Here is a 27,882-nt window from a genome sequence, read left to right as displayed (position 1 = left end):
CCAGCCCGGAAAAAACGGCTAAGATCCACTCTACCAAGAAATGAACCACGCCTACTAATTAACTTTCTTGCGCTTTCGTCCTCGCTTCGTGCAAAAGATTCAAACCGAAGTTCATTAGCTTTTCAGGGCTCGGGTTTTTAAGTTGGTTCGGCTGAGATTCAACTTCCGAGGTGGTACTACTTACGGTGCTACAGTGTTCCGCGACGCTACAGTAACCATCAACCCAGGCCATGCTTCCTCACATCACCCTGCGCTACAGTGTTATCCATTCGGCCCAGCCCACGACCGGCCCAGTTAGGGGGTCTCACAGGAGCTCACTTTGAAAGTCCATAATATTATATTTATTATTTATTTATTTATTTATTAAATATCGATCTGAAAAATCGTTTCTCTAATCAACTTGATCTCCGCCATGAGTTTTGCCATCTATTCATGGCTACGGTCCGATTACTACTCGTGAATGTGCAAACTAATTAAATTCGTTATACATCAAATTTCATTAACAGTCCATACCTGTAGGCATGGGTTTTGTTGGGGCATGCGCATGTATGATTAACAGTCCACGTACCTGTAGACTTTGGTTTCGTTGGGACATGCGCACGTATGACATGTTGGTAGATGTTTCGCTGCAGCAGCACACGGATATATAAACACGAACTCATCTAATCAGGGTGTGATCGAATAGTGCAGTTAGCTACATATGTGACACGTGTAGCCGAGCATGCCTAGTACAGTCAAACGGCCGCAAAGGTCTAGAAGAAAGGATAGGACTCGAATGTGCCTGAAGCAGATTCAAACAGGTTCCAAAGACCTACGTAGGCGACTTATTAAATTTGGACGGACCCAGCCAGAACTGCTCTATTGTAGATGTGGGCCCACATGCAGAGGTGGACCAAGGATTAATAATGGTACAATAAAAAATAAAAACAAGGTTAAAAGAAACGCTCTATTGTAGATAACATAGACACGGACACTCTAGATTTACATCGCACGAAAAGACGGACAACGTATTGGGATCGAAAAATAGTAGACAATATATGTGAGCATGGCTTAGGAGTCCCAGTCACCCACACGATCTAATACGTTTTGAAATTGGACTCGTATCATATTAAACAAGAGCTATTCTAATTCGTATAAGCATAGGTTATATTATTATATATATAAGTTCGGACAGAAAAAACTCTCTGTTATCCGTAAGTTAGAGGAAGACGGACAAAAAAAAAAATGGACGAAAAAAAATAGTCGAAACTTTTATTAGTTATAGATACGGATCGCTAGCCACGAGTCGACCAAACGTCAGCGAGTCATTCCTCCACGCAAAGGAAAGGGACACGTACGTTGAGGCAGAAAAAAGAAACCTTCTAGAATACAAGTCTCTGTACGGTGCGTGCTGCGGTCTATTCAAACGTCAAAATTCAACTCTGTACGACGACCGAGGCCGGTCCAGTCCAATTGTCCAAACGGCCGAAAAACGGGAGACGAGGTCGCCGATGCTTCCCATGACCGACTCGGCTTCGTGCCGTCCGCGCCTACGCGATGCTTCGCGTACTCCCTCAGCATATCTGCTGCTGCTGCATACTTAGCGGAGGGGAAAGGTAGGCGAGGGAACCAACGCAACCTCTGAGCTGTGAGCTCTCACGACCTCTCTTCGGCAAACAAACATGGCAGCGCGCCTCTTGCTCGGGAGGATCCAGTCGGCCGGCCGTCTTTCCGGCGCCCACCGTGGCCCGCGGCTGCTCCGATGTCCTCTTCCACCGGCGGGGGATCGATCGGTCTGCAGCAACGCGTACGGACCGCAAATCAAGACGGACACCAGGATCACGGTTTGTTCCCTTTATTTCCTGCCGTTTCAAGTTCAGTTCCAGAACCATAGAGTTAAATACCTTTGAAGAATAAATGAGTCCAGATAATTCATGCTTGGTTTCTGCTAATGAAACTTCTCTGATGCCCACTGCTTGCAACGAACGTGCAGGAACATGAGCCGCATCTCGACAGGTTTTCAGATCCCCAGGTTGCCCATGAGCACCAACAGTTCGTTCAGTTCCTCGACAGGATGCTGGATGCGATTAGGAATCCTCAAAGTCTCGCACAGATGCAACGCCGGAGGCTTGCCAGTGGGCTGAAGGTTTTAGATGATGACATATGAGTCAAATTCTCACTGCGGAAATACAAAAGTTGAAGAAACTAATGAACAGTTTGTGGTGTATAAAGTGACCCTGCTATGTCTTGTACAGTAAATAACAATCTGCAACTTCAGTGAGACTGCTATTGTTCAGGTTCATTTAGATTATGGACCAGAACATCGGCTTAAATATTGGATATATAATATGTACTTGAATTAGTTTCATTTCCGTGTAGTGGGTTTGCGTACCAAAGCCGATCATCTAACACGGTATTACAGACTCCTTAATAAAACACATGCTTACCTTTGTTGCAACGTTACCAGCTCAACAGTTCACAGATTCACAGGAAAGGAATATCATCTGCCTTCATTCCTGTATCTTTGCAATTGCAACAAAGCAGCAATACCATCATTGCAGCCTCACAGGAAGGCATCTGATTATGCCAAGCTTCTCGAAACTACCAACAGCCTTTACACAGATTTTCCCTCAGTCTTCTGTCTTTCTCATGCTTGAGATGAGAATAGGCATATATCCCTACAGGGCGCAGTATATATGTTGCTTCATCAGATAACATAGAAACCTTGAGAGGATAGAGCAATAGAAAATGAAGCACTGCAGAAGTTCAAGACAAAAATGGGGCAGGCACAGCTTACACAGAAAGTTGTCACAATTGACTGCAGCCATAAATTGAAAGAGATTTCAGACTAGGATGAATTGGTTATCAGTGGAAAAGAAATGTAGGACAACACTGACCTGTCCTGTCTGCATGCCATGGAACCATTTAAATTTCTTTAGAAGATTTTAAACAGAAGAAAGAAAAAGAAAAAAAAATGGAAATTTTACTGCTCATAACTTCTAGTTATATCTTTGCCACAGATGAGAATGACCAAGTTCAGACACCATATATTAGCAACAAAAAGGAGACTTGAATGCCTTTATCCAGCCTGAGAGTACGAATAATATAACATACGAAGTTGCAAACAAGTTATACTTACCACCTTTTTTCTCAAGAAAATGTAGAACTGCAATACACATACAGCTTTTCAACAGGTAGTTGTCTGTATAACGTGTTCTTCCTTGACTTTCCATCAGAAGGGCATATCAGTGTCAATGGGACAAATCATATTGCCAGCACCTTCAACAAGATAATGATCCAAGGATTAAACTTGACGTCGCAATGGAGATGACAGCTGAGCTGCGGTTATACATAGATATGTCTTACAAATGTATCTAACCTAGTATATTCTAGAGTCTAGATTACACAAAAGCACAACAAAGTAGACTGATGCCTAATTAGATTAAAATGGCTTTGTTTTTCCAAGACAGAAAATGCATACTACAGGTTGAGATGCACCCTATCTACCAGAATGACACTCCCATTTAGCTAGTTTTTATACTACTTGTGGGGAAAACACTGCCACTCTGACATTTGCTATAACAAATTACTTGATGGACAATCATATGCTGTCATTTTGTTCATTTACTATAACAATTATCTACATCAGTGGCCCAATGGCTCGCACGATTCCTATGTCTGATTACATTTAAGTTTGTGCATGGATCAGCAGCAAGACAGGAATAGGATCTTTTAGATTTGCGTACCAAAGCTGATCATCTAACACAGTATTACAGATTCAATAATAATGTGCATGCTTGTAACTTTGCAACTGAAGCAGCAACACCATAACTGCAGCCTCACAAGAAGACATCTGACTATGTTAAGCTTCTCCGTAAAAATGCCAATATCTTTACACAGATTTTGCCTTGGTCTTCCGTGTGTTTCTAATGCTTGAGAATAGGCATATCCCTACAGGACGCAGTATACATGTTGCTTCATCAGATAACATAAAAGAGTTGGGGAAAATAGTGTGATAGAAAATGAAGTACTGCACAAGTCCAAGACAGAATGCAGGAACAGCTTACACAGAAAGCTATCACCATTGACTATGCCCATAAATCGAAAGAGCTTGCAGAGTTGTATGAAGGGCTATCAGTGCAAAAGAAATGTAGGACAGCACTGACCTGTCATGTGCACATGCCATGGAATCATTTCAATTTGTTTAGAAGAGTTTAAAAAGAAGAAAAAGAAAAATTGGAAATTTTATTGCTCATAACTTCCATTTATATCTTTGTTACAGATGAGAATGGCCAAGTTCAGTCGTCATATATTAGCACCAAAAAGGAGGCCTGGCATCCAGCCTGAGTATGAATAATCTAATATACGAAGTTGCACACAAGTTATACTCACTTCTTTTTTCTTACGTAAATGTCGAACTGCATACACAATTACACATACTGCTCTTCAACAGCCAGTGGTCTGTACAACAATGTGTTCTTCCTTGAATTTCCATCAGAAGGGCATATCGGTGCCACTGGGACAAATCATATTGCCAGAACCTTCAACAAGATAATGATACAAGGATCAAACTTAATGTCACAATGGAGACAACAGCTGCGGTTATACATGGATATGCCTTACAAATATATCTAACCTACAGAGTCTAGACTACACAAAAGCATAACAAAGTAGACTAATTAAAATGGCTTTGTTGTTCCACGATAGAAAACATATACTACAAGTGGAGACACACCATATCTACCAGAATGACACTCCCATTTAGCTAGTTTTTATACTACTTGAAGGGAAAACATAAGATGCTGCCACTATGACCATTTGCTATAACAAATTTCTTGAAGGGAAAACATATGCTGCCATTTTGTATATGTACTATAACAATTACCTACAGTTAGTGGCTCAATGGCATGTATGATTCTGATCTGATTAAATTTAAGTTTCTGCATGGATCAGCGGTAAACTCCGCCTATGGTGGGGCGCCTTTGATGTCCCAGCATAGCAGATTCCAAGCCCTGGTAAAGGAGGAGGGTTGTGATAGGCGCGGCGAGCCAATGTAAAAACTTAGCCACTTTAATAGAGATGAAACCCAAAAGAATCCCGTTAGGGCGTAACCCTCTTAGTGACGCGCCATGTTGGAACCCGGGTATGGTGTTAAATGAGCAAGGGCCGGGTCGTCACCCCCATGACGCCTCGTGTCGCGATCTGGACACGGTGTCAAGTGAGCAAGGATCGGGTCGTCGCATCCTTAGTGGCGCGCCACATCGGCGCCCAGGTGTGGTGCAAAATGAGCAAGGGTCTTGACACCTACCTCGGCGGGTGCGAAGGGTAAGGAAGCTAGTCGAGCCAACTAGGATCCGTTTAGGTAGCTGGAATGTAGGGTCCCTTACAGGTAAGTTAAGAGAGTTAGTGGACACAACGGTTAGGAGGCGTGTAAATATCTTATGCGTCCAAGAGACTAAATGGAAGGGGCAGAAGGCGAAGGAGGTGGACAATACCGGCTTCAAGCTCTGGTACACAGGGACAACTTCAAATAAAAATAGAGTAGGAGTTTTGATTGATAAGAGCCTCAAGGATGGTGTGGTGGAGGTGAGAAGGCAAAGGGATAGGATCATCTTAGTTAAACTTGTCATTAGTGATATGGTCTTAAACGCAATTAGTGCATATGCCCCCTAAGTAGGCCATAATGAGAGTGTTAAGCGGCTTTTCTGGGAAGACTTAGATCGCTTGGTTAGAGGTGTCCCTAGTAGCGAGAAGCTCTTTATATGAGGTGATCTTAATGGTCATATAGGTACATCAAGTGCAAGTTTCGAGACGGTTCATGAGGGTTTCGGATATGGTAATAGAAACCAGAAGGGAGAGGAAGTCTTAGACTTCTCCATAGCTTTTGATCTAATGACAGCTAACACTTTCTTCCATAAGAGATAGTCCCATTTAGTGACCTTTAGTAGTGGCTAGGACTCTAGTCAAATCGATTTTGTCCTTACAAGGAGGGATAAACGAACATGAGTGGACTGTAAGGTGATACCTGGAGAATGTGTGGTCGCTCAACACAAGCTGGTGGTGGCTGACTTCCGCTTTCTGGTGCAAGCTCGTGGGAACAAACAAGCTATGGTTGCTAGAACGAAGTGGTGGAAATTAGAAGGAGATGCATCAAAGGTCTTTAAGGAAAAGGTCATTGAAGAGGGCCCTTGGAATGATGAAGGCGATGCAAACAACATGTGGGAGAAGATGGCAACATGCGTTCGGAAGGTTGCTTCAGAGGTGCTTGGAGTGACCAAAGAGAGCGGATGTGACTCGAAAGACACTTGGTGGTTGAATGAAGATGTGCAAAAGGCTATTAAGGAAAAGAATGAGTGTTATAAGCGCTTGTATCATGACAGGTGTGCAAACAATATAGAGAAGTACAAGGTGACAAAGAAGACTGCAAAACGGACGGTGAGTAAGGCAAAGGGGAGGGTCTATGAGGACCTTTACCGACGTTTGAGTACGAAGAAAGAAGAGAAGGACATTTATAGGATGGCTAGGGCTCACGATAGGAAGACAAGGGACTTCAACCAAGTCAAGTGCATAAAGGATGAGAGAGAGCAACTCTTGGTGAAGGAGGATGAGATCAGACATAGATGACAAGAGTATTTTGATAAATTGTTCAATGGTGAGAACGAGAACAGCACCGTTCAGCTGGACGACTTGTTTGATGACACTAACAGGCGCTTTGTGCGGAGGATTCAAGAATCGGAGGTCAGAGAAGCCTTGAAAATGATGAAAGGGGGCAAAGCGATGGGCCCTGATGGTATTCCAATCAAGGTGTGGAGATGTCTTGGGGATATAGTTATAGTATGACTAACCAAGATGTTCAACAATATCTTTCGATCGAACAAGATGCCTGAGAAGTGGAGAAGAAGCATATTGGTACCAATCTACAAGAACAAGGGAGATATCCAAAGTTGTACTAATTATCGGGGAATTAAGTTGATGAGCCACACTATGAAGTTATAAGAGAGAGTTATCGAGCAGCGCATGTGAGGAACGATGCAAATATCAACAAACCAATTTGGTTTCATGCCCGGAAGGTCAACCACAGAAGCAATCTTCTTAATAAGACATGCTATGGAGCGGTTTAGAGAGCAGAAGAAAGACATCCACTTGGTTTTCATTGACTTGGAGAAGGCTTATGACAAGATACCAAGAAATATTATGTGGTGGTCTTTGGACAAACATAAAGTCCCATCAAAGTGCGTGACCCTCGTCAAGGGCATGTACAACAATGTTGTGACTAGTGTTCGAACAAACGATGGTAACACAGATTACTTCCCGATTAAAATTGAACTTCATCAAGGGTCAGTCTTAAGCCCGTATCTCTTTGCCTTGGTAATGGATGAGGTTACCAGGAACATACAAGGGGATATCCCTTGGTGTATGTTGTTCGCTGATGATGTAGTGTTAGTGGACGAAAGTCAGGCGGAAGTAAATAGGAAACTAGACTTATGACGACGGACCCTTGAGTGTAAAGGTTTTAGATTGAGCAGAACTAAAACCGAATACATGAGATGCGACTTTGGCGGAGCTGCACAGGAGGAGGGAGATGTGAGTTTGGAAGGTCAAGTAGTGCCTAAGAAGGATACCTTTCGATATCTGGGATCGATGCTACAGAGGGATGGAGATATTGATGCGGACGTTAGCCATAGAATCAAAGCAGGATGGATCAAGTGGCGACAAGCTTCTAGCATTCTCTGTGACAAGAGGGTACCATAAAAGCTAAAAGGCAAGTTTTATAGAACGACGATTAGACCGGCTATATTGTATGGAGCAGAATGTTGGCCTACAAAGATTCGACATGTTCAACAACTGAGTGTTGCAGAAATGCCTATGTTGCGATGGATTTGTGGTTACACAAGAATGGACCGAGTTCGTAACGATGATATACGTGATCGCCTAAGGCTATCATCAATTGAAGAAAAGCTTATCCAACATCGGTTGAGGTGGTTTGGTCATGTCCAAAGAAGACCTCCAGAGGCACCAGTGCATTGTGGAGTCCTAAGCCAAGCTAATAATATGAGGAGAGGTAGAGGAAGACCGAAATTGACATGGGGGAGACAATAAAAAGATATTTGAAAGCTTAGGATATACCTAGAGATCTATGTTTCAATAGGAGTACTTGGAGAGCAGCTATTGAAGTGCCTGAACCGTGACTTGGGGCTCTTGGTGGGTTTCAACTCTAGCCTACCCCAACTTGCTTGGGACTGAAAGGCTATGTTGTTGTTGTTGTTGTTGTTGTTCTATGGATCAGCAGCAAGGCAAGAACATGATCTTTTAGATTAGTAAATAGTAGCACTTTATTCAAGAAAGTTGCTATTCATTAGGTTCAAGAGATAATTAAGGTGCATAGAACATCAAACAATCTTTTGTTCTTTTTAAATCCCACCTGTGTGTTGTTATCTGGGTGCACGGGGTTACATAGATCTGGTCTGGGAACATAGCCTTCCTCTCTTAGTTCTCGAAGCAGGGCCTTCAAGGACGTGTAGATATCTTCAGACTCACGGTGGCTTTTATCTGATGCAGCAAATAAATGGCTGCTGTTATTAACATCTACCCAGCTGTACCCAGGTATCTTCAGGATCTTATTATCCTTCATCAATCTTCTAACTTTTGATACACCATCCCATCGCCCAGCAACTGCATTGATATTGGACATGAGGACATAATAACCAGAATTACCAGGGTCCAACTTGAACAGTTCTTGGGAAGCGATGTCCGCAAGTTCAACATTGTGATGCACACGGCAAGCATGGAGAAGGGCACGCCAAATGCCAGCATCTGGCTTGAAAGGCATATCAGCAATAAATTGTATAGCTTTATCTAACCTCCCAGAACGACTGTATAGGTCGACCATGCAAGCAAAATGCTCCATTCGTGGGACAATCAGATATTCCTTAGTCATGCATTCAAAAAGTTGGAGTCCTTCTTCAACCAGCCCAGCATGAGCACAAGCAGATATCAAAGCAAGGAATGTTACATGGTCTGGCTTGTATCCTTCCTACTGCATACGATGTAAGAAGCTCACTGACTCTTTAACAAGACCATGAGCCCCATAGGCAGAAAGTATACTATTCCATGATACTTCATGCTTATTAGGCATGAATTCAAAAACACAAAGAGCCAACTCCATGTTCCCACATTTCGCATACATGTCTATCAGAGCACTCTCAGCAAATATGTCAGCCTTTATAGGACCTTTTATGATAACACCATGAATCTCCTTCCCATAATATAGAGCTGGCAAACTTGCACATGCTGATAGGGCAGAAGATATGGTTACATTATTGTACTTTATTCCTTCCATACACATCTGACGGAAAAGGTCTAGAGCTTCTTGTGGTTCTCCATTCTGCGAAAAGCTTGAAATCATTGAGTTCCATGTCACCTCATCCTTCAGAGACATTTTGGAGAAGATATAATGGCTCAGGTCAAGTCTGCCACACTTTGCGTACATGTCCATCAGTGCACTCTCCACGTAACATTTTCCTTCATATGCATTTCTTAGAACATAACCATGGATCTCCTGACCAAGAGGCAAAGCAGCCATACTAGCACACGCTGGCAAGACGCTAGCTACAGTAACAGCATTTGGTTTGATGCACTGTTCTAACAAGTACCGGAACATTTGCAGTGCTTCTTCACTCATCCCAATATCCCATTAAGAACATAACCTGATATCATCGTACTGCCAATAACCACATCGATAGCCCTAGCCACATCATACACATTCTGTGCCATCCTCACATCCCTGCACTTGAAATAGATGTCCACCAAAGCACTCACCAAAAAGGCATCCATGTGCACACAATTCCTGATAATATAACCATGTACCTCCTTACCCTTCTTGAGACCATTCAAGTCGGTCAAAGCCGGTAACAAACTCACTAGCGTAACTGAATCTGATCAAGCACCACTCCTCTGCATATCGCAGAACAATCCCAATGCTTCATCAAGAAGCCCATTTTGAACACATCCTGAGATCATTCCGTTCCAGGTTACCAAGTCATCTTGTGGCGTCAGTTCAAACAACCTCCATGCATCATCCAAGCACCGGCATTTGGCATACATCGATAGCAATGTGTTAGCCACCGCCACCTCCGGCTCTAAACCACATTTCACTGCCAGAGAGTGAGAAGCTGCACCCCAGACAGCAGGTCAGCCTCAGCAGCACACACGGACAGAAAGCACGCCAGAGTCGCAAAATTGGGTTCGCAACCAGACACCCTCATGTTCCGGAATAAATGCACCGCCCCGCCCACGTCTCCAGCCTTTATGTACCCGTCCATCATCACGTTCCACAGGACGCAATCCCGCCACGGCATTCCGTCGAACGCGTCGCGGGCGTCCCTGAGGAAGCCAGCGTCAGAATACATCTTGATGAGCGCGCTCCCAACGTAGACATCGCTGGCGATCCCGATCGCCCGCGCTGTGCTGTGGACCAGGCGGCCGAGGGACACCGCTCCGAGCACGGCACAGGACTTGACGACGTAAGGGAGGGTGTGCGCGTCGGGGTGCGGCGCGGCGGGGTGGGTCCACATCTTGACGTAGAAGAGGACGGCGAGGCTGTGGTGCCCGGCCGCGGTGAACCCGCGGATGAGCCAGTTCCACGGCAGCGATGATCCGGCGGCGGCGCGCGGGAGCGCGGAGAACACCGCGACCGCGTCGTGGAACCGGCGCGAGAGGACGTACATGCCGAGGAGCCGGGTGTAGAGCGCCGTGTGGCTGGAGAGAGCGCCGGACACGACGGCGCGAGCGTGGATTCGGAGGCCCAGCGGGAGGTGCGGCTCGGAGACGCAGCCGCGCAGGAGCGCCAGCAAGCGGTCCGCGGAGGAGACATCCGTGACGGCCTCCGTAGCGGAGAAGGTGGTAGACCAACATGGCCGCAGCGGCAGCTTGAGGCCGGGGTGAGCGAGGCGCATGGCGAATTGGCGACCGACGGCGGCGAGGCCGTCGTCGTCGAGGAGGAGAGAAGCCGAGGCGGCCGACTGACTGCCCAAGCGGCCAAGCGTGGCTGCTGCGTGCGATGGTGGTCGGGGACGGGGATGGATTTTCCAGGACCTGAATGCGGAAGAAATCTCGTGGTCGTGGCCCATGGGGCTTGTCCAGGAGTTCACAGTTCATGTCAGCAAGCCTCTTGTTTTCCAGCCGGTTTCACTCCGAGCTTTTCCTCTCACAACAAATCAGTACCGGCCGCAGCCAGAAATCCAGCAGCGAACAGACCGCTTGGGTCTTGTGATCGTTTGTTTTGTGTCTTTTCTCAGGTAACTTGTTGAATTGTCTTGTGCACTTTACAACAACATTGGGTTTTAAACCGGTTCTAATGTCAGATTTGTGGTTTCTTTCTCCACAATAATCGTGAAAGAATACCTTAGCAGTCATGTTCCCATAGAAAAATGGGAACGTGGAACGGGAACTTAGAATGTTATTTTATAACGTGGGGACCTAAATACTCCCCTGAATCGGAGACGTGGACGTTCCCGGAATGTTCCCGGCCGCCAAGAAGAATACCTCAACCGCCAGTTCAGGATCCAAGACAAGGGCTGCAGGATCACCTCATCGCTTTGGGACGCTGTCTTTGGGACATTGCCATCTGTTCATATGTGCATTCAGTTCAAAGTTCATGCGGTATACTGATGTCTGTTGATCCTCAAAAAATCTCTCAAAATCAGACAGATATTTGCAGATGCAAAGATTCTATCTAAATCTGACAGCAAAGAGCATTACAATTTGAAGAATTGGTATACCTGATGCATATTCTGATTTTTTTTTTGAGTTTACATATTCCGGAGAGCGCCGCAAACTTTTTTGCGTTTCAGAAAGGTATGAGCAGCTTAAGCAACAGCTAAACGCCGTGTTCTGTTAACTCAATTAGATTCTACAAGTGTTTCAGCACTGTCACGTTAAGATCAAGTTCGAATGCCCATTAACTAGCACCTTTGCATTCAACCACTACTTTCTTTAGAATTTTTTTTTTAGAAAAAAGGTTTTCACTGCTTTTATAGAACGCCATAAAATGAGCTCAGAAAAAAGGGTTTGCACTGCTTTTATAGAAGGCTATAAAATGAGCTCTTAGAGCATCTCCGAGAGTTCCCTAAATCTCATTCTAATCCTTGGTTTTTAGAAAGATGAGAAAAAAAAAAACCTCTCCAACGACTTCTAATCCTTCCTCCTAAAATTTACTCCTAAAATTTACGCACTTGGTAAATCCCACCCTGTTACGCGTAACTTTGGGCGGCTCCTCCATCGCGCGTATCGCCGTCTCCTTCATCGCGGACGCATACCAGATAGATCGGTCCTCCATCGCTCGCCGTCCAGCGAAAGCGAAGCCGACGACGGCGCGGCGGGGAAGACGTAGGCGAGCGGCGGCAGGTACGGGTACTCCCGGGGAAGCCATAGCGTGAGGAGCACCGGCGGCAGGGCAGAGGAGACAGTGAGGAGGCCCCGCGCGTTGAGCAGCACGGTGGACGCGCCGCTGTCGCTGGTGTAGGTGTCGACGGACAGCGACAGGGTGGGGAAGTCCTCGAGGACGGGCAGGACATGCTTCCGGATCAGCCACCGGAGGTCAGGGTGCTCATACGGAGCCAGCGCCGCGTCTACCAGCACCACCGTGCCGGTGGCTGCTGCCGTCGTCGCCATGCATGCCCGTCGTCCTCGATCGCAAACGAATCAAACACTCGAGGAAAGATACGATGTGTTTTATTTTTTAGAGTGGGTTTTTAGAAACTGTTGGAGAAACACATCTTTAATGCTTTCAATATTTTTTTAGGATTTAGGAAACTCAGTAGTTTTAGAAAAAAAAATTTAAGATACTCTTGGAGATGCTCTTACAACTATATTGCTGGGATTCCAACTTAGGGCTTGTATGGATAAACTCAACCCCTCCCTATACACATGGATTAGTGTGGAAAATGAACTTATTTTCCACCCCCTTTCAATACGTATGGATTGAAGGGGATTGCTAGGTTTCCAAACAAGCCCTTAAAGGGAAGCACAACACGGGCAAGAAAGCTTGAGGCAAACATCCAAACAACAAAAGAAAGGAACAGCCACTAGCAGAACTCCAACTCTAAGAACTAATCCACGTGGACCTAAGCAACCAGAACATCAGAGCAAGTCCTCCATGTTACGTAGCTTCCTCTCCTTGACAAAAATGCTAAAGCCACTTTCACTTGGCACGTGTAATAATCCTCCAGACATCCATGATCAGCTTCCTTCAACAAAGTCCGCCACTTCTGCAAGCCAGAACGATTTTGTGCAGAACTTCAGTACAGAATTTGTGCTCAATAGACATTTTATTATGAGTTGTCCACAACATCCAGACTACAATTGCAAAGATAAAAGAGTTTGAAATCGTATAACTGCAACACTGGAGGTAACCAAGTTTCATAATTTTTTTTGAGTACTACAAGGGGACTCTAAACTTCGCCTATGTTGTCTCAACATAGCAGTTCCCAAGCCCTGGTAAAGGAGGAGTGTTGTGATAAGCGTGGCAAGCCAACGTTAAATCTAGCCATTCTAATGGAGATGAAACCCGAAAGAAAACCGTTGGGGCGTAACCCTCTTAGCGACGCGCCATATCGGAACCCGGGTATAGTGTTAAATGAGCAAGGCCCGAGTCGTCACCCCCGTGGCGCGCCGTGTCGCGATCTGGGCACGGTGTCAAGTGAGCAAGGATCGGGTCGTCGCATCCTTAGTGGCGCGCTACATCGGCGCCCGGGTGTAGTGAAAAATAAGCAAGGGTCTTCACATATGAGTCGACGGGTGCGAAGAGTAAGGAAGCTAGTCGAACCAACTAGGATCCGTTTAGGTAGTTGAAATGTAGGGTCGCTTACAGGTAAGTTAAGAGAATTAGTTGATACCACGACTAGGAGGCGTGTAAATATATTATGCGTTCAAGAGACTAAATGGAAGGGTCAGAAGGCGAAGGAGGTGGACAATACAGGTTTCAAGCTTCGGTACACAGGGACAATTGCGAATAGAAATGGAGTAGGAGTTTTGATTGATAAGAGCCTCAAGAATAAGAAGTCAAGGAGATATGATTATCTTAGTCAAGCTTGTCATTGATGATATGGTCTTGAACGTAATTAGTGTGTATGCCCCCAAGTAGGCTTCGACGAGAGTGCTAAGAGACAGTTCTGGGAAGACTTAGATGGCCTGATTAGAGTTGTACCTAGTAGTGATAAGCTTTTTATAGGAGGATATCTTAATGGGCATGTAGGTACTACAAGCGCATGTTTCGAGGCAGTTCATGGAGGTTTTGGGTATGGTAGTATGAATCAGGAGGGGGAGGAAGTTCTGGACTTCGCGGTAGCTTTTGACCTGATGATAGCAAACACTTTCTTTAGAAAGAGAGAATCTCATCTAGTGACCTTCAGTAGCGGACAACACTCTAGCCAGATTGACTTTGTCCTCACAAGAAGAAAGGACAAACGAGCATGCTTGAGTTGCAAGGTGATACTAGGAGAGTGTGTTGTTTCTCAACATAAGCTTTTGGTGGCATACTTTCATTTTCAGGTACGTGTCCGTAGGGATAAACAAGCTAAAATTGAAAGAACAAAGTGGTGGAAACTGAAAGGAGAGACGTCAGAGGTATTCAGAAAAAGGGTTATCAAAGAGGGCTCTTGGAAGGAAGAAGAGGACATAAACAACATGTGGGAGAAGATGGCAACCAACATTCGGAAGGTGGCCTCAGATGTGTGTGGAGTAACCAAAGGAAGTGGATGCGAGGCTAAAGATACTTAGTGGTGGAACGAGGAAGTCCAAAGAGCTATTAAGGAAAAGAAAGAGTGCTATAGACGCTTGTACCATGACAGGAGTGTAGACAACATAAAGAAGTACAAGGTGACAAAGAAGACTGTAAAGCGAGCTGTAAGTGTGGCAAATGGTAGAGCGTACGAGGATCTTTACCAACGTTTGAGTACGAAGGAAGGAGAGAAGGACATTTATAGGATGGCTAGGGTTCGTGAGAGAAAGACAAGGGACTTCAACCAAGTTAAGTGCATTAAGGATGAAAAGGGGCATCTCTTGGTGAAGGAGGATGAGATCCGGCATCGATGGCAAGAGTATTTTGACAAATTGTTCAATGGTGAGAATACGGACACAACCTTTCAGTTGGATGACTCTTTTGATGACACCAATAGGCGTTTTGTGCGGAGAATCCAAGAATCTGAGGTCAGAGAGGCGTTGAAAATGATAAAAGGAGGTAAGGCGATGGGACCAGATGGTATCTCAATCGAGGTGTGGAGATGCCCCGGGGACATATCTATTGTATGGCTAACCAAGTTGTTCAACCATATTTTTCGATCGAACAAGATGCCTGATGAGTGGAGAAGTATATTGGTGCCGATCTACAAGAATAAAGGGGATATTCAAAGTTGTACTAATTACCGGGGAATTAAGTTGATGAGCCATACTATGAAGCTATGGGAGAGAGTTATCGAGCATCGCTTGAGAGCAATAACGCGGGTCTCTATGAACCAATTTGGTTTCATGCCCGGAAGGTCAACCATGGAAGCTATTTTCTTAATAAGACAAGTTATGGAGCAGTATAGGGAGAAGAAAGACCTACACATGGTTTTTATTGACTTGGAGAAGGCCTATGATAAAATACCAAGGAATGTTATGTGGTGGGCCTTGGACAAACATAAAGTCCCAACGAAGTACGTCGAGCTCATTAAGGACATGTGCAACAATATTGTGACTAGAGTTCGAATAAGTGATGGAGACACGGATGACTTCCCGATTAGGATAGGACTACATCAAGGGTCAGCTTTGAGCCCTTATTTGTTTGCCTTAGTGATGGATGAGGTCACAAGGGACATACAAGGAGACATCCCTTGGTGTATGCTTTTCGTGGACGATGTAGTGCTAGTTGATGAAAGCCGGACATGAGTGAATCAGAAACTGGAGTTATAGCGGGAGACTTTGGAGTCTAAAGGTTTTAGACTCGGTAGAACTAAAACTGAGTATATGAGATGTGACTTCGACACTGCTACTCGGGAGGAGAAAGATATTAGTTTGGAAGGTCAAGTAGTGCCTAGGAAGGATACCTTTTGATATTTAGGATCAATGCTACAGAGAGACGGGGATATTGATGAAATGTTAGCCATAGAATCAATGCAGGGTGGATGAAGTGACGGCAAGCATCTGGTGTCCTATGTGACAAAAGGGTACCACAGAAGCTAAAAGGCAAGTTTTATAGGACGACGATTAGACCTGCTATATTGTATGTTGCAGAATGTTGGCCTACGAAAAGACGACATGTTCAAGAGATAAGTGTCGCGGAAATGTGTATGTTGCGTTGGATTTGCGGTCATACAAGAAGGGATCGAGTTCGGAACGATGATATACGTGATAGTAGCACCAATTGAAGAAAAGCTTGTCCAACACCGGTTGAGATGGTCTGGACATGTCCAACGGAGACCTCCAGAGGCACCGGTGCGTAGTGAAATCTTAAGCCAGGATAGTAACGTGAAAAGAGAGGAAGACCGAAGTTGACTTGGGTAGAGGCAATAAAAGAAGACTTGAAAGGATGGAATATACCCAAAGACTTAGCCTTAGATAGGAGCGCTTGGAAGACAGCTATTCACGTGCCTGAACCTTGATTGCTTCTGCTGGGTTTCAACTCTATCCTACCCAACTTGTCTGGGACTTGCTTTGTTGTTGTTGTAGTAGCAGTAGTTGTACTACAAGGGGACTCTACAATGAAACCTACTACTACTACACTACTGATCAAGCTACTTTGAGCTATACCTGTAATGACAATCAAAAGGGCGTGGGAAAAGAAAACACAGGAAGATCAGCATTCTGAATCATAAAGAATTCAGAGAATCACATAATCATAGTCACAATCACAGATTCTCGCAGGGAAGTGTTTGGAATGTGCTCCAAGCTCCAGCTGCTCTGTATGATAATCTGGGAGCAGAAACCCTTCCAAACACTGCCCTAACTTGATATGATGATCAAAATTGCCCATCGATGCAAAACACAACATTATGCCTGAAATATCATCACTCTTTGCATTTGCATTAGATGGGCTTCATGAAATATTTTGGCCATACGTTGTGTGTAATGCTGTAACTACCATTTGCGTTAGATAGTGCGTGCTAGCGGCTTCAAACCAACAAACCATAAGATGGTGTAGAGAATCAGTGTACTTCTGTACTTCGAGTTTTGTTGCTGAGGGGAAATTTATTTTCTTTCTGAAAACCGGTTCTTAGCTCAGACAATGGTAGTACAAAACAAACTCAATGCCAACCATTCACGGCATGACATTTCAGATTATTTGCAGTTGATGGTGCCCTCAAACTTGCCACAAAGAATCTGATAACATGTCAATCATGAAACCATGCCAAGGAGCCAATCTTACTGTGTCTTTCTACGGCAATCCATGTACGAACAGAAAGAAGATGAAGAAATCACCATTCACTTGATAAATCCCTGAAGCGCCTTGGCAACGTTCGTCCTCAGCTTATCAAGCTTTGCGCTCGCCCTGGCCTCCGCCACCCGCTGCCTCTTCAGCTTCGCCTCCAGCCGCGCCGCCGTGTCGTCACCGATGCGCCCGAACGCCCTCTTCAGCGACCCGTAGCCGCACCTCGCATCGATCGCCTCCGCCTCCGCAGAGAGGAAAGGGTACAGCTCGGTCAGCTCGTCAAACCCCCTTGGGTCCTCGCGCGCGTCGGGCGCACGGGTCTTCTTCTCCCTCTTCCCCGTGCGCGTGTCCGCCCAGATGAGCTTGGAGAGCTTGTAGATGGTGACGTCGCCGTCCTTCGGCGGGATTATGCCGCGTTTGAGGCGGATGGCGGCGTTGTCGTACCGGGAGCGGAGCGCGCGCAGCCGCTTGGCGACCTGCTCGGCGCTGAGGCGGTCCTCCGCGCGGAGGCGGCCCCGCAGCGCGGCGACGAGGTCGTCGGGCGACGGAAGCCGCCCGTGCTTCTGCCGGTGCGACGCGACGGCCTCGAGGAGCGCGATCTCGTCGGAGTCCGGCCACGAGCGCTGTGGCGGGCGGGGTTTTCTGGAAACGACGGGCTCGGGGTCGGGCCCTGAAGAGCCGTCCGAGAACAGCGAGGACGCGGCGGAGACATCGGATTCGGGAGCAGAGTCGAAGGTTGTGGAAGGTGATGACGGGGGACTCAGATGTTCGTCCGAGACGGTGGTGGTGGTGTCGTCCGAGGGTGCCGGCGAGGGGCGCTCCTCCGATCCCATCTGCGGCGGCGGCGGCGGCGAGGTTTTATGAAGTTGTGGTATCAGGTTTTGTTTGGGGTTTAACGGTGGATTTGCAACCAATCAGTTCTCCTCGCCGGGATATCTAGCTTTAGCCTTTTTAGGTAGGGTATGCCCTTCCTTTTTCTAGCAAATTATAACTTTTCTTTTTACTACGTATTTAGATATAGTACATATCTAATCATATAGTAAAAATTATGTATCTAAAAATTCAAGGTAGCTTTTAAAAATTTTACTAACATAGCGAGACATGTCATCGTGCCACCATCCCACGCCGTACCTCCGTTGCCCTTGCACGCATCGCCGCCACATCGTCGTCCCCGTGCCTCTACAGCTGCCTCAGCACCACGGGCGCTGTGGATGTCCGCACATGCCGACGAGCCCGCCTAAGCCGCTGCAGTCGACTACGTGCGTCGTATCGACCAGATGGCCCATATCGAGGACGACGGCCTCAAGCGCACTCGCGATGTCCCGCCAGGCTACTTCCATCCAAGGCCACGATAAGATCTATGCCTGTCATCACCATTGGCACCTTCCACCTCGCCACCGAAGCACACTATAGCCATCCACGTCGCATACCTCGCCATTGCGTCCAACTCGCTGTCGTGGCCCTCGTTTGCACCCACGCGGTGATGAGCTCGTGCCTTGCTACTGCAGTGGCTATGTCAGTGAGCTACCCCATCATAGCCACGCCCCCACATGCCACAAGTCTCGAAGGACGATATCACAGGGTGACTAGTGGCAACGACGGTACCTGGATCCACGACATTGAATAGACGTCATGGGTTAGCCTAGGCATGCCGTTAGAATAGATGCCATTGAGCCCCATTGTCATGGTGTCAAAACTTGCCCAAAATTGGTCCCGGCCTCGGCTCCTCAGGTTACGACAGTGGGCCGTTCTATGCCACCAATTGTGTACTTGCCTTTGCAAGTGCCACCAAGCAAATGATACTGAATCCCACCACATGTGCTTCGACGTTAAGTCTACTTCATCTCAAGTTAGCGTCACCAATAGCTATGTCACCTCTAGTTTGTTCATACCATGTTAGATTTGCCATAATTTGACTTCTGCTTGATGTGAAACAAATAAAGTAATTGAAAGCTTGAACATTGGAGAGGTGCCAATGCATTAGGCCAGAAAATAGAGGGATATTTTGGAGTTTGGCTTCTCCATCGGCATCCAGTGTCTCACCACATCGACAAAATTAGTAAAAAAAAGGAGTAAAAAGCTTTTCTCACTGGTGACATAAATGTAGATGTCATTCTTATACAATGGTTTTGATGACGCCACCAACGCATATTAACATAGAGTATTAGCTTCATGAAAGACGTTGATTCCATATAGACATAGACCGGTTCATAGGCCCTGTTCGGCTTACCCCATATTCGGCTTGTTCGGTTTGTTTTTTCAGCCGGAACAGTGTTTTTCTCTCACAACAATTCAGCCAGAACAGTATTTTTCAGCCAGTTTCAGCCAAGTTTCAGACCAACGAATAATGCAAGCCACATATGTACTTATACCTCAAGGTCTCCCCATTACCTTTCTCTCCTAAAACGTTACTTTCAGCTTTACAGTTTGGGAGGGTAGACGCAGGCAGCAACTATGGTCCCTAGGAACCAAACGTCATCGACGGTGTGTTTCCTCACCTCCCACGCACGCTTGGATTGCTGCTTTCACTTTTTTTTTTTTGTTAAATTAAACCACCGCTGCTTCTGTAAGACTCCCTGACAAACAATGAGTCTATCACTTACCTTGACATGAATACCCAGTACGCATGAAAATTAAAAGCATACCACCGTTGTTACATTGGGGAAGCCCTAAACGAGCATTCTTCCCAAGGGTGGGTAAAAAAGTTAAGAATCCTCTCCTCGCCAAATCGCACGTGCGTTTTGAAAGCCATCACGCGCCGCTCACGTGCCATTCATCTATCCATCTCTCAGCTCTCATCTCTGAACCGTACGCCCCCACCGTGTTCCCGCGCCGCCCACGAACTCCTCCCGGCGCTGCCCATGACGACGGTGTCGCGCGCGCTCGGCTCTGCGTTCGCGGGCTTCACGCGGGCACCCGCGGCGGCGCAGACCGCGACGACCCTGCCCTCCCCGTGCGGCTCGTCGGCGCTACTCCAGCACTGGCGCTGGAGCCGGGCCAGCCGCGCCCGGCGGTTCTCGTCCGGCCGCTCGGCACGGATAAGCATGAGCCTCCGCGCCGGCATCGTAGGGCTTCCCAATGTCGGCAAGTCCACCCTCTTCAACGCCATTGTGAGTACTAAGCTTGCTTGTTTCGTTGCTTCCTGTTCCTGGGAGGAATTCGTGTTGTCAAAACTCGTAATAACCGGGGAGTCTAGATGGGAGAGAAATGTGTAGGTTCTTTTCTTCTCTATATATATTCTTCTGGATTCGTTCATTAGCTCGGTATAGGGTGGAATTGCAGCGTGTATGTTGGGTGGATGTCGGTGGACGCCAACTGTTCGACGTTTTGCCACATAGACATTCTTGCGGAACGGCTGACACTGTAGATTTGTATAATTTGTAAGAGACTAAGAGTCAATAAAGTTCACAAAATATCATGTTCTTTTGTGTTGTTCCGCTGCTGCACAAGTTGCCCTCTGTACTTGTTGCAGTAAAATGTTTCGAGTGGAGAAATGTATGTGATATACATAGGACAGGTTCTTCCCAGGAATAATTTAATGTTAATCTGTTTTCATTTTTTTTTTCAGGTTGAAAACGGGAAGGCACAAGCTGCAAACTTTCCCTTTTGCACCATCAACCCAAATGTTGGTGTGGTGGCTATCCCTGATCCTCGTTTGCAGGTGCTCTCAAAATTAAGCAAGTCGCAGCAGACGGTCCCAACATCTATCGAGCTTGTGGACATTGCAGGTCTCGTCAAAGGAGCAAGCAAAGGAGAGGTACACGTTTTGTCATTGTCTTCAATTTACCTGCAGGATAGCTCCAACTCTGCTGAGCAAAGTTTATATGGTTTCAGATTAGTTTATACATAGTGGTATTCAGTATTATTGTTGACAATTGACAACAGGGACTAGGAAATCAATTCCTTTCAAACATCCGTGAAGTGGATTCTATACTTCAGGTTGGTATCTTGTACTTGTATGCTTAAGCTCTGATATATTTGCCCAATGTTCTAGTGGCTGTCAATTACTGTGCGCCATCCTGCTTGCATCTTTATACTTTACAGGCTATAATAATACAATTCTCTATTTCTCCATCAGATATCCCTTGTTTCTCCAATTTTACTGATATGTGATATGTGAAGTAAAATTGGAGCCACTCTGTTATCCTTATCCAGCACTGCAACTCACTGCTGGTGCATCATTATCATTTCTTTCTTTGTTTTTTTGCGAAAGATCATTTCTTATTTGTTGGAGATAGCAAAATATTATTGGATGAGCCTCTTATAAGATATTAGCTGTGTCGAGGCTGTAGGAGTAACTATTATCTGTTCTTTTTTACTGGATTCTCAGGTTGTGCGATGCTTTGAGGATGACGATATTGTTCATGTCAATGGCAAGGTTGATCCCAGATCAGACATCGATGTCATTAACCTAGAGCTGATATTTTCGGATCTTGAACAGGTAATTTGGTGAAGGAATTTCCATTCGTCTTGTTATCACGCATTCAAAAGAAACTTCTATTACTATCTATGATCCTCTCCAACTGCTGACAGTTGTGTACTAACTGTAGATAGAGAAGAGGCTAGATAAGCTTAACAAGAGCAAAACTAAAGATGTGCAAGTAAAAGTGAAGGTAAGATTCTTTCATTCTGATGGCCTTTATGTTTTATGTTCTAACTGTTGTAACTACTTAGGAACAAGCAGAGAAATCAGGATTGGAAAAAATTCAGCAGGCGCTTATGGAAGGAAAGCCTGCAAGATCGGTCGATTTAGCTGAGCATGAGAAAGAAGCTATACAACATCTTTGTCTGCTAACTATGAAACCTGTCATTTATGTTGCTAATGTAACAGAATCTGATCTTGCTGAACCTGATAGCAATCCTCATGTCAAAGAGGTGGCTAAAGCAGCATCAGACTTGCAGTCTGGTATGGTTACAATATCAGCTCAGGTTTGTTGTATGCATCTAAACTACAAGAAGCTTTTGAAGAAATTTCTGTGAAATAATTTTATATTTTTGCCTGAGTGGTGTTGCCTACCCAGATGTGTTCTACCTATGCTAACAAAATCATGGAATGCATAAACAGGTTGAAGCTGAACTCGCTGAGCTACCTTTGGAAGAGAGAGTAGAATATTTAAAATCTCTTGGCGTTGCTGAAAGTGGACTAGGAAATTTGGTAAAAGCAACATATAATCTATTGGGATTAAGAACCTATTTCACAACCGGAGAAAAGGTGCATCTTTTGTGCTGTTAAAGGTTTTTTTTTCCAGCAGTAAACACAAACTGACAGACCTTTAACTGTGTCCTTTTAGGAAACAAAAGCTTGGACTATTCTTTCAGGTTTCTTTCTTCCTCACAATTTTTTTTATTGTAATATTTGAAGAAGTTTTTGTAATCACTATAACTGCATGTAATTCTACTTGTAGGCATGACTGCGCCACAAGCAGCTGGAGTTATTCATAGTGATTTTCAGAAAGGATTCATCAGAGCTGAAACTGTAAGCTGTGTACAAACTGATGGGAATTTAATGACAAATTTCAGTTTACATGTTATGATATATCACTACAAATGCCAATACTTCAACTCTATGGAATTTGGATATATTGTTGCCTGTTTTTTTTTTTGTTTGATATTTACTAATTGTACAATGATTACTACCACACCTCAGGTATCCTATGATGATTTTGTTGCAGCTGGTTCTCTTGGAGTAGCAAGGGAGAAAGGGCTGGTAAAGATATTTGCGCTGCTAAACCTTACATTCAGTGATTTGAAACATGTAGTTAAAAATATGCTTTCTTTGCTTGTTTATTTAATCTGTTACTTTGACTGCAGTTGAGGTTGGAAGGAAAGGATTATGTTGTGCAGGAAGGAGATGTCATGCTTTTCAGATTCAACGTGTGACAATAATAGTAGCAAAAAGCTTAAAAACACCGGAATTTGTACTAGGCAGAATATAGTTTGCCCAGACTGACATTTTTTTGGCCTCTTGACCACCGACTATAGATCTACCAGCATTGTTTCTTTTCTTATGAGGAAAAATACAATGGTTCACTCTGTACGAGTATCATATGTTAAAGAAAGGCACCCTGCAATAGTTATTCAGTGTAGGTTTCCTTCTAACACCAGTGGTGGCCTTATGGGTCACTCGAGATACGTTGCCAAATCTGCTTGAAGTTTTGCGATGACTTTATAATGTTACATTACAAGAGACTACTTAGGGCTAATATGTTTGTGGAGATGAAATGTTAATCTCCAATGTATCTCTATGTTCTCGTATTTCTTTCAAAAAAAGCAAAGTCGAAAAAAACCACCCCATATGTCACTATGGTTTTGCAACGAAAAGAACGTTGTACTCATTCTTCCGAAGACATTGTTGCAAAGGCCCCCACATGTTTTATTGCAAAAATCACCCCTCCCCTCACCCAGCCTGCCACCACCAGTCCACCAAAAAGTGGCGCTGCAAAGTTGGATGTACTTAGGGCTCCTGCAAATTTAGGACAAGGCCAACGCTGTTAGCTTCACCTAAAAATAGTACTCTACATAGACTAAGATGATCTAGTGTTACTGTTCTCTCAATGTAGGCTATTGTTCCTCGTCCCACGAGTCTCTACAGAACGGTAGCTACTTTTCACGCTCTTGAGTCTTGAATGGACGTTGGAGGAGGTGACATGACAATAGAGTGTCTCTTCACCACAACGCGTGCTCTAGTGAGTGCCTTAGCCTTTTGTCAGATGAGATACGGTTAGGGGAAGGTAACATCACAATAGAGCGTCTCTTCACTGTTCACCACAATGTGCGCTCCAGTTAGTAAATCATGTTCCTAGGGGATCCCCCATGCCACTTGCCTTTGTGTTGATTGGATCTCCTCCTTTACATGCATGCATGCAACCGTTAACATGAAACAAAAACATGCAAGTTGGCCCCTTCCGTGACTACACAACATGCTAGTTCCTTAGGTCACTACGTGCAACGGTGTCATATTTATTGTTGCTGGAAGCCTGGAACTTGATGTGACTTGCGTCTTGTTAGAGCCGCAACACCTTCAAAAATCAAAACTTGCCTAAATGAAAAATTGGAGAATGTCTAAAAAGCTATCCGAAGAGAGTATTTTCTGAAGGTGTAGACATTAATATAGTTTAGATCTTCGACTAAAAGGATCATCGACGATGGCCATGGTGGTTTTTGGTATTTGCACAATTTCTTTTTTGCAACATCATGAATAAGCATAATCCAAGCAATGGGACCCATCTAGCATGGTGTCTAATAGCTCTACGTTGGTGAAAACGGGTGGAATCAGTCAAACACCTTGTATCGGGGTGCTTTGTCAACTATTATATAAGTGAACTATCTCAAAATTCAACTCAGAGATGTTTGTTGCAATTTATTAAAAATACAAAAGAATACTATCTCAAAATCAAAATGACGCATGAGAATTTTCTAAAAAAGAAAAGAATTTCTTCACTTTTGGTCGCTGCGACAATGTGATAATGTCATATGTCCATTTTGTCTATAAGAACCTCGTGGATAGATGATTTCGCGAAAAGTTGACACCAACGTTATGGCAGCGCGAGTTCACATATGCTAAATGGCCCCTGTAAAAGCTGGAACAGCACATTTGAGCCCCTCTCCCCTTCTCCAGGACGCGCGCAAGCAGAAGCAGCCATCACTCAACCGCCACCGCCGCCGCCGGAGTGATGGATTCCCGCGGATTCGATTCCGCCGGCCGCATATTCTCCAACGCCACCGAGATGTGGGAGGAAGAGCTCGGCTCCACCGCCACGGCTTCCACCGCAGGGGAAGTCGAAGCCGCCCCGGCCCCCGCCACTGCCACCGAAGGGAGCGGTGGCGCCAGCGAGGAAGGGGCCGGGGACGGGAAGCGCAAGGAGTGGTACTCCAAGGCTATCGCCTACTGGCAAGTAAAGCACCCGCTCTTCCTCCTCTTCGAGGCCTCCCTGAACCCTAAACCCCAATCCAAATACTTATTCATGCTTACAAATTTAGCTTAGAATTTGGTCTAATTGGTGCCGTAGGGCGTGGAGGCGTCGACTGAGGGGGTCCTGGGAGGCTATGGGTGTGTGAACGATGTGGATGTCAAGGGCAGCGACGCCTTCCTCCGCCCTCTCCTCGCAGACCGGTTCGGCACCGCGAAGCGTCATCTGGTTGCGCTTGGTGAGTTTATTTATTACTGCAAGGAAGCTTTAGCTAGTGCAAGTAGAGCTTGTTTCTGTGTGAGTTTTGTTCCAGTAATTTCGCTCTGTGAAAGTTACTGTAAATTAGGCTTTGTTGTTGTTGTTGTTGTTGTTGTTGTTGAAAGTTACTGTAAATTACTGTGTAATGTTCATTTTGTGGAATCCTTGTGTGCAATCTGCCATGTTCTTATGTGTCATTTTTTTCAAAATGTGTCAGATTGTGGCTCGGGTATTGGGCGCGTCACAAAGAATTTTCTTCTCAGGCATTTCAACGAGGTATGCTCCTTTAATCCTGAAGATAAATGCATACTCAGAAACTGCAGCATCTTGTACGTGTATGCGAACAGCATACCATACCATGATACTAGCAGCAAACGACCTATTTCCATTCTTCTGATGTATACATAATTAAATTGTTATTTATGTTTGATCTGTGGTATTTTTGTTGTGTCTTCTTTTGTTTTGATCCTTTTTGAAAATTTGGAATTCAGGTAGATCTTGTGGAGCCAGTATCTCATTTTCTTAAAGCAGCACAGGAAAATCTTACTGGATTTATGGACCAAGGAGAAGACTCACACAAGGCTGCCAACTTTTACTGTGTGCCTCTGCAGGTGGTACCTGTAGATCATTATCTCTCTGTAGATATTCTTTGAAAAATTATTCTCCCCTTCTCTGTATATAATCTAGTTTACTTCTTGCTTCAGGACTTCACTCCTGAGGAAGGAAGATATGATGTGATTTGGATTCAGTGGTGCATAGGGCAACTTCCTGATGATGATTTCATTTCATTTTTTAATCGTACAAAGGTGACTTGACTATGACTTCATTAATTTATTTTAAATCGTACACTGTTTTTTTTGTTGGATTGTATTGAAACATTTGGTTGTACTTAAAGTGCAAATTTGACACTTGTATTGGCAAATAAGTGCTATACTACAATTTTAGGTTTTATGGAATTCTTTACCATGGAAATAATGGCTTGCAGATGAACATCTTGGTCCACTGGTAGAAAGATTTCCTGAATATATGTTTCAGATATTACTTGGACAAATGTTGTATTTCTGGTTGTATATCAATCTTTTGTTCTAAGAAAATGCCAATTCACCTATATAAGCCACACTCAGCCTGTTCGTTTGGCTGGGCTTGTTCGTTGCTGGATCGTAAAGAAGTACTGCTGGCTGATTTGGTGTGAGAGAAAAATACTGTTCCGGCTGGAAATTTACGATCGTTTACGAGGGAATAATCCTAGCCGAACAGGCTGACTATTTGTAATCATACTACTTTTTCCTTAGATATGCAATTAAACGAACCCTTCCAAATGGTCTTGTTTGTGCGCCTATTATTAGCGCCATAGTATCAAATTCTAATGCATTCTAATCAGGCATATACTTTAATTTTCTTTCAAGGTTGGGCTCAAACCTGATGGTTTTTTTGTTCTGAAAGAGAACATTACAAGAAATGGTGAGTTTGCTGTACCATATGTTTTGTCTATCTACCACAACATATTTTCTTGCGAAAAGTGGTGTTGTACTCAATTGGAAATTGTTACAATGCATTGTTTCTAATGTTATACTTCAACAAGATCATATGCTTGATGTTGCTCTGAGAACACAATGTATGTTTTTTCAGGTTTTGTGTTAGACAAGGTGGATAACAGTGTCACTAGATCGGATCCATACTTTAGGGAGCTATTTAAAAGGTGTGGATTATATATCCTCAGTGTTAAGGTAAACATTCAAAAGTGCTGATGTTATTTAGTTTATTCTTCATCTTTCTCATCACCCCATCTAATCCTGCAAATGAAACAGGACCAAAAGGAGCTCCCGGAGGAACTATTTGCTGTCAAAATGTATGCACTGGTGACCAGTCAACCAAAAATCCAGAAAAGTGGAAAGAGAAGGCGGCCTAAAAATTCACCTCGTGTGATCCGCTCTTGAGGAATGCGGGTACTAGGTGGCCAGTGAGCTGCTGGGCCTGTCTGGCCATGTATTGCCACTGGCTTGTGCTAAAGTTTCTAGGACATCAGTTTTTGGGGTGTTTGTTTTGTTTCTATACATTTTATTTCTTTACAAGCTCAAATTTCTTTGAGATCAACTTCATTCTCAATCTCAACTGATGTTGTATCACCTGGTTACTGTCGAAATATTCAAATATATGATCTCTGTGGAGTGTGCACGATCACATTATTCTGAGAATATGCTGAAGTTCTGAATCAGCAGCTTGTTCAGTTGGCTGGTTCGTATCGTTGTTGGTTCGTGAAGAAGTACTGCTGGCTGGTTTGTGTAAGAGAAAAATATTGTTCCGGTTGGAAATTTACGATCGTTTACG

At 44.7% G+C, this 27,882-nt stretch overlaps 5 protein-coding genes and 1 pseudogene across 5 annotated transcripts; 3 read left to right on the top strand and 3 right to left on the bottom strand.

The window, feature by feature from the left end:
- The first annotated feature begins 1,255 nt into the window (after positions 1-1,255).
- Positions 1,256-2,437, top strand: LOC136473867 (uncharacterized). The gene is made up of 2 exons (XM_066471533.1): positions 1,256-1,823; positions 1,973-2,437. The coding sequence occupies exons 1-2, from the start codon at positions 1,662-1,664 to the stop codon at positions 2,144-2,146; spliced, it is 336 nt and encodes a 111-aa protein (XP_066327630.1). The 5' UTR covers positions 1,256-1,661; the 3' UTR covers positions 2,147-2,437.
- Positions 2,036-11,323, bottom strand: LOC136473680 (pentatricopeptide repeat-containing protein At4g21300-like; annotated as a pseudogene).
- A 310-nt stretch (positions 11,324-11,633) lies between these two features.
- On the bottom strand, positions 11,634-12,651 carry LOC136454016 (protein ELC-like). The gene is made up of 2 exons (XM_066454571.1): positions 12,297-12,651; positions 11,634-11,719 (listed from the first exon to the last, which is right to left on the bottom strand). Exons 1-2 carry the CDS (start codon positions 12,649-12,651, stop codon positions 11,634-11,636), a joined length of 441 nt encoding a protein of 146 aa, XP_066310668.1.
- A 526-nt stretch (positions 12,652-13,177) lies between these two features.
- LOC136477679 (probable transcription factor At4g00390) lies at positions 13,178-18,263 on the bottom strand. Its single transcript, XM_066475925.1, has 2 exons — positions 17,437-18,263; positions 13,178-13,247 (listed from the first exon to the last, which is right to left on the bottom strand). The coding sequence occupies exon 1, from the start codon at positions 18,217-18,219 to the stop codon at positions 17,440-17,442; it is 780 nt and encodes a 259-aa protein (XP_066332022.1). The 5' UTR covers positions 18,220-18,263; the 3' UTR covers positions 13,178-13,247; positions 17,437-17,439.
- Positions 18,264-20,179: 1,916 nt separating this feature from the next.
- On the top strand, positions 20,180-23,467 carry LOC136477672 (uncharacterized). Its single transcript, XM_066475914.1, has 11 exons — positions 20,180-20,496; positions 20,955-21,143; positions 21,272-21,325; positions 21,717-21,827; positions 21,937-21,999; positions 22,061-22,315; positions 22,452-22,598; positions 22,678-22,705; positions 22,792-22,862; positions 23,034-23,093; positions 23,198-23,467. The coding sequence occupies exons 1-11, from the start codon at positions 20,248-20,250 to the stop codon at positions 23,264-23,266; spliced, it is 1,296 nt and encodes a 431-aa protein (XP_066332011.1). The 5' UTR covers positions 20,180-20,247; the 3' UTR covers positions 23,267-23,467.
- Positions 23,468-24,976: 1,509 nt separating this feature from the next.
- LOC136477663 (alpha N-terminal protein methyltransferase 1-like) lies at positions 24,977-27,763 on the top strand. Its single transcript, XM_066475903.1, has 8 exons — positions 24,977-25,281; positions 25,396-25,534; positions 25,772-25,830; positions 26,046-26,165; positions 26,259-26,360; positions 26,961-27,015; positions 27,184-27,281; positions 27,363-27,763. The coding sequence occupies exons 1-8, from the start codon at positions 25,060-25,062 to the stop codon at positions 27,489-27,491; spliced, it is 924 nt and encodes a 307-aa protein (XP_066332000.1). The 5' UTR covers positions 24,977-25,059; the 3' UTR covers positions 27,492-27,763.
- The last annotated feature ends 119 nt before the right edge of the window (positions 27,764-27,882 follow it).

The sequence above is a fragment of the Miscanthus floridulus genome, chromosome 1 (genome assembly GCF_019320115.1).
Source record: "Miscanthus floridulus cultivar M001 chromosome 1, ASM1932011v1, whole genome shotgun sequence".
Taxonomy (NCBI): domain Eukaryota; kingdom Viridiplantae; phylum Streptophyta; class Magnoliopsida; order Poales; family Poaceae; genus Miscanthus; species Miscanthus floridulus.
Note: the sequence above shows the minus strand (reverse complement) of the source record. Positions and strands in the feature narration are given on the sequence as shown.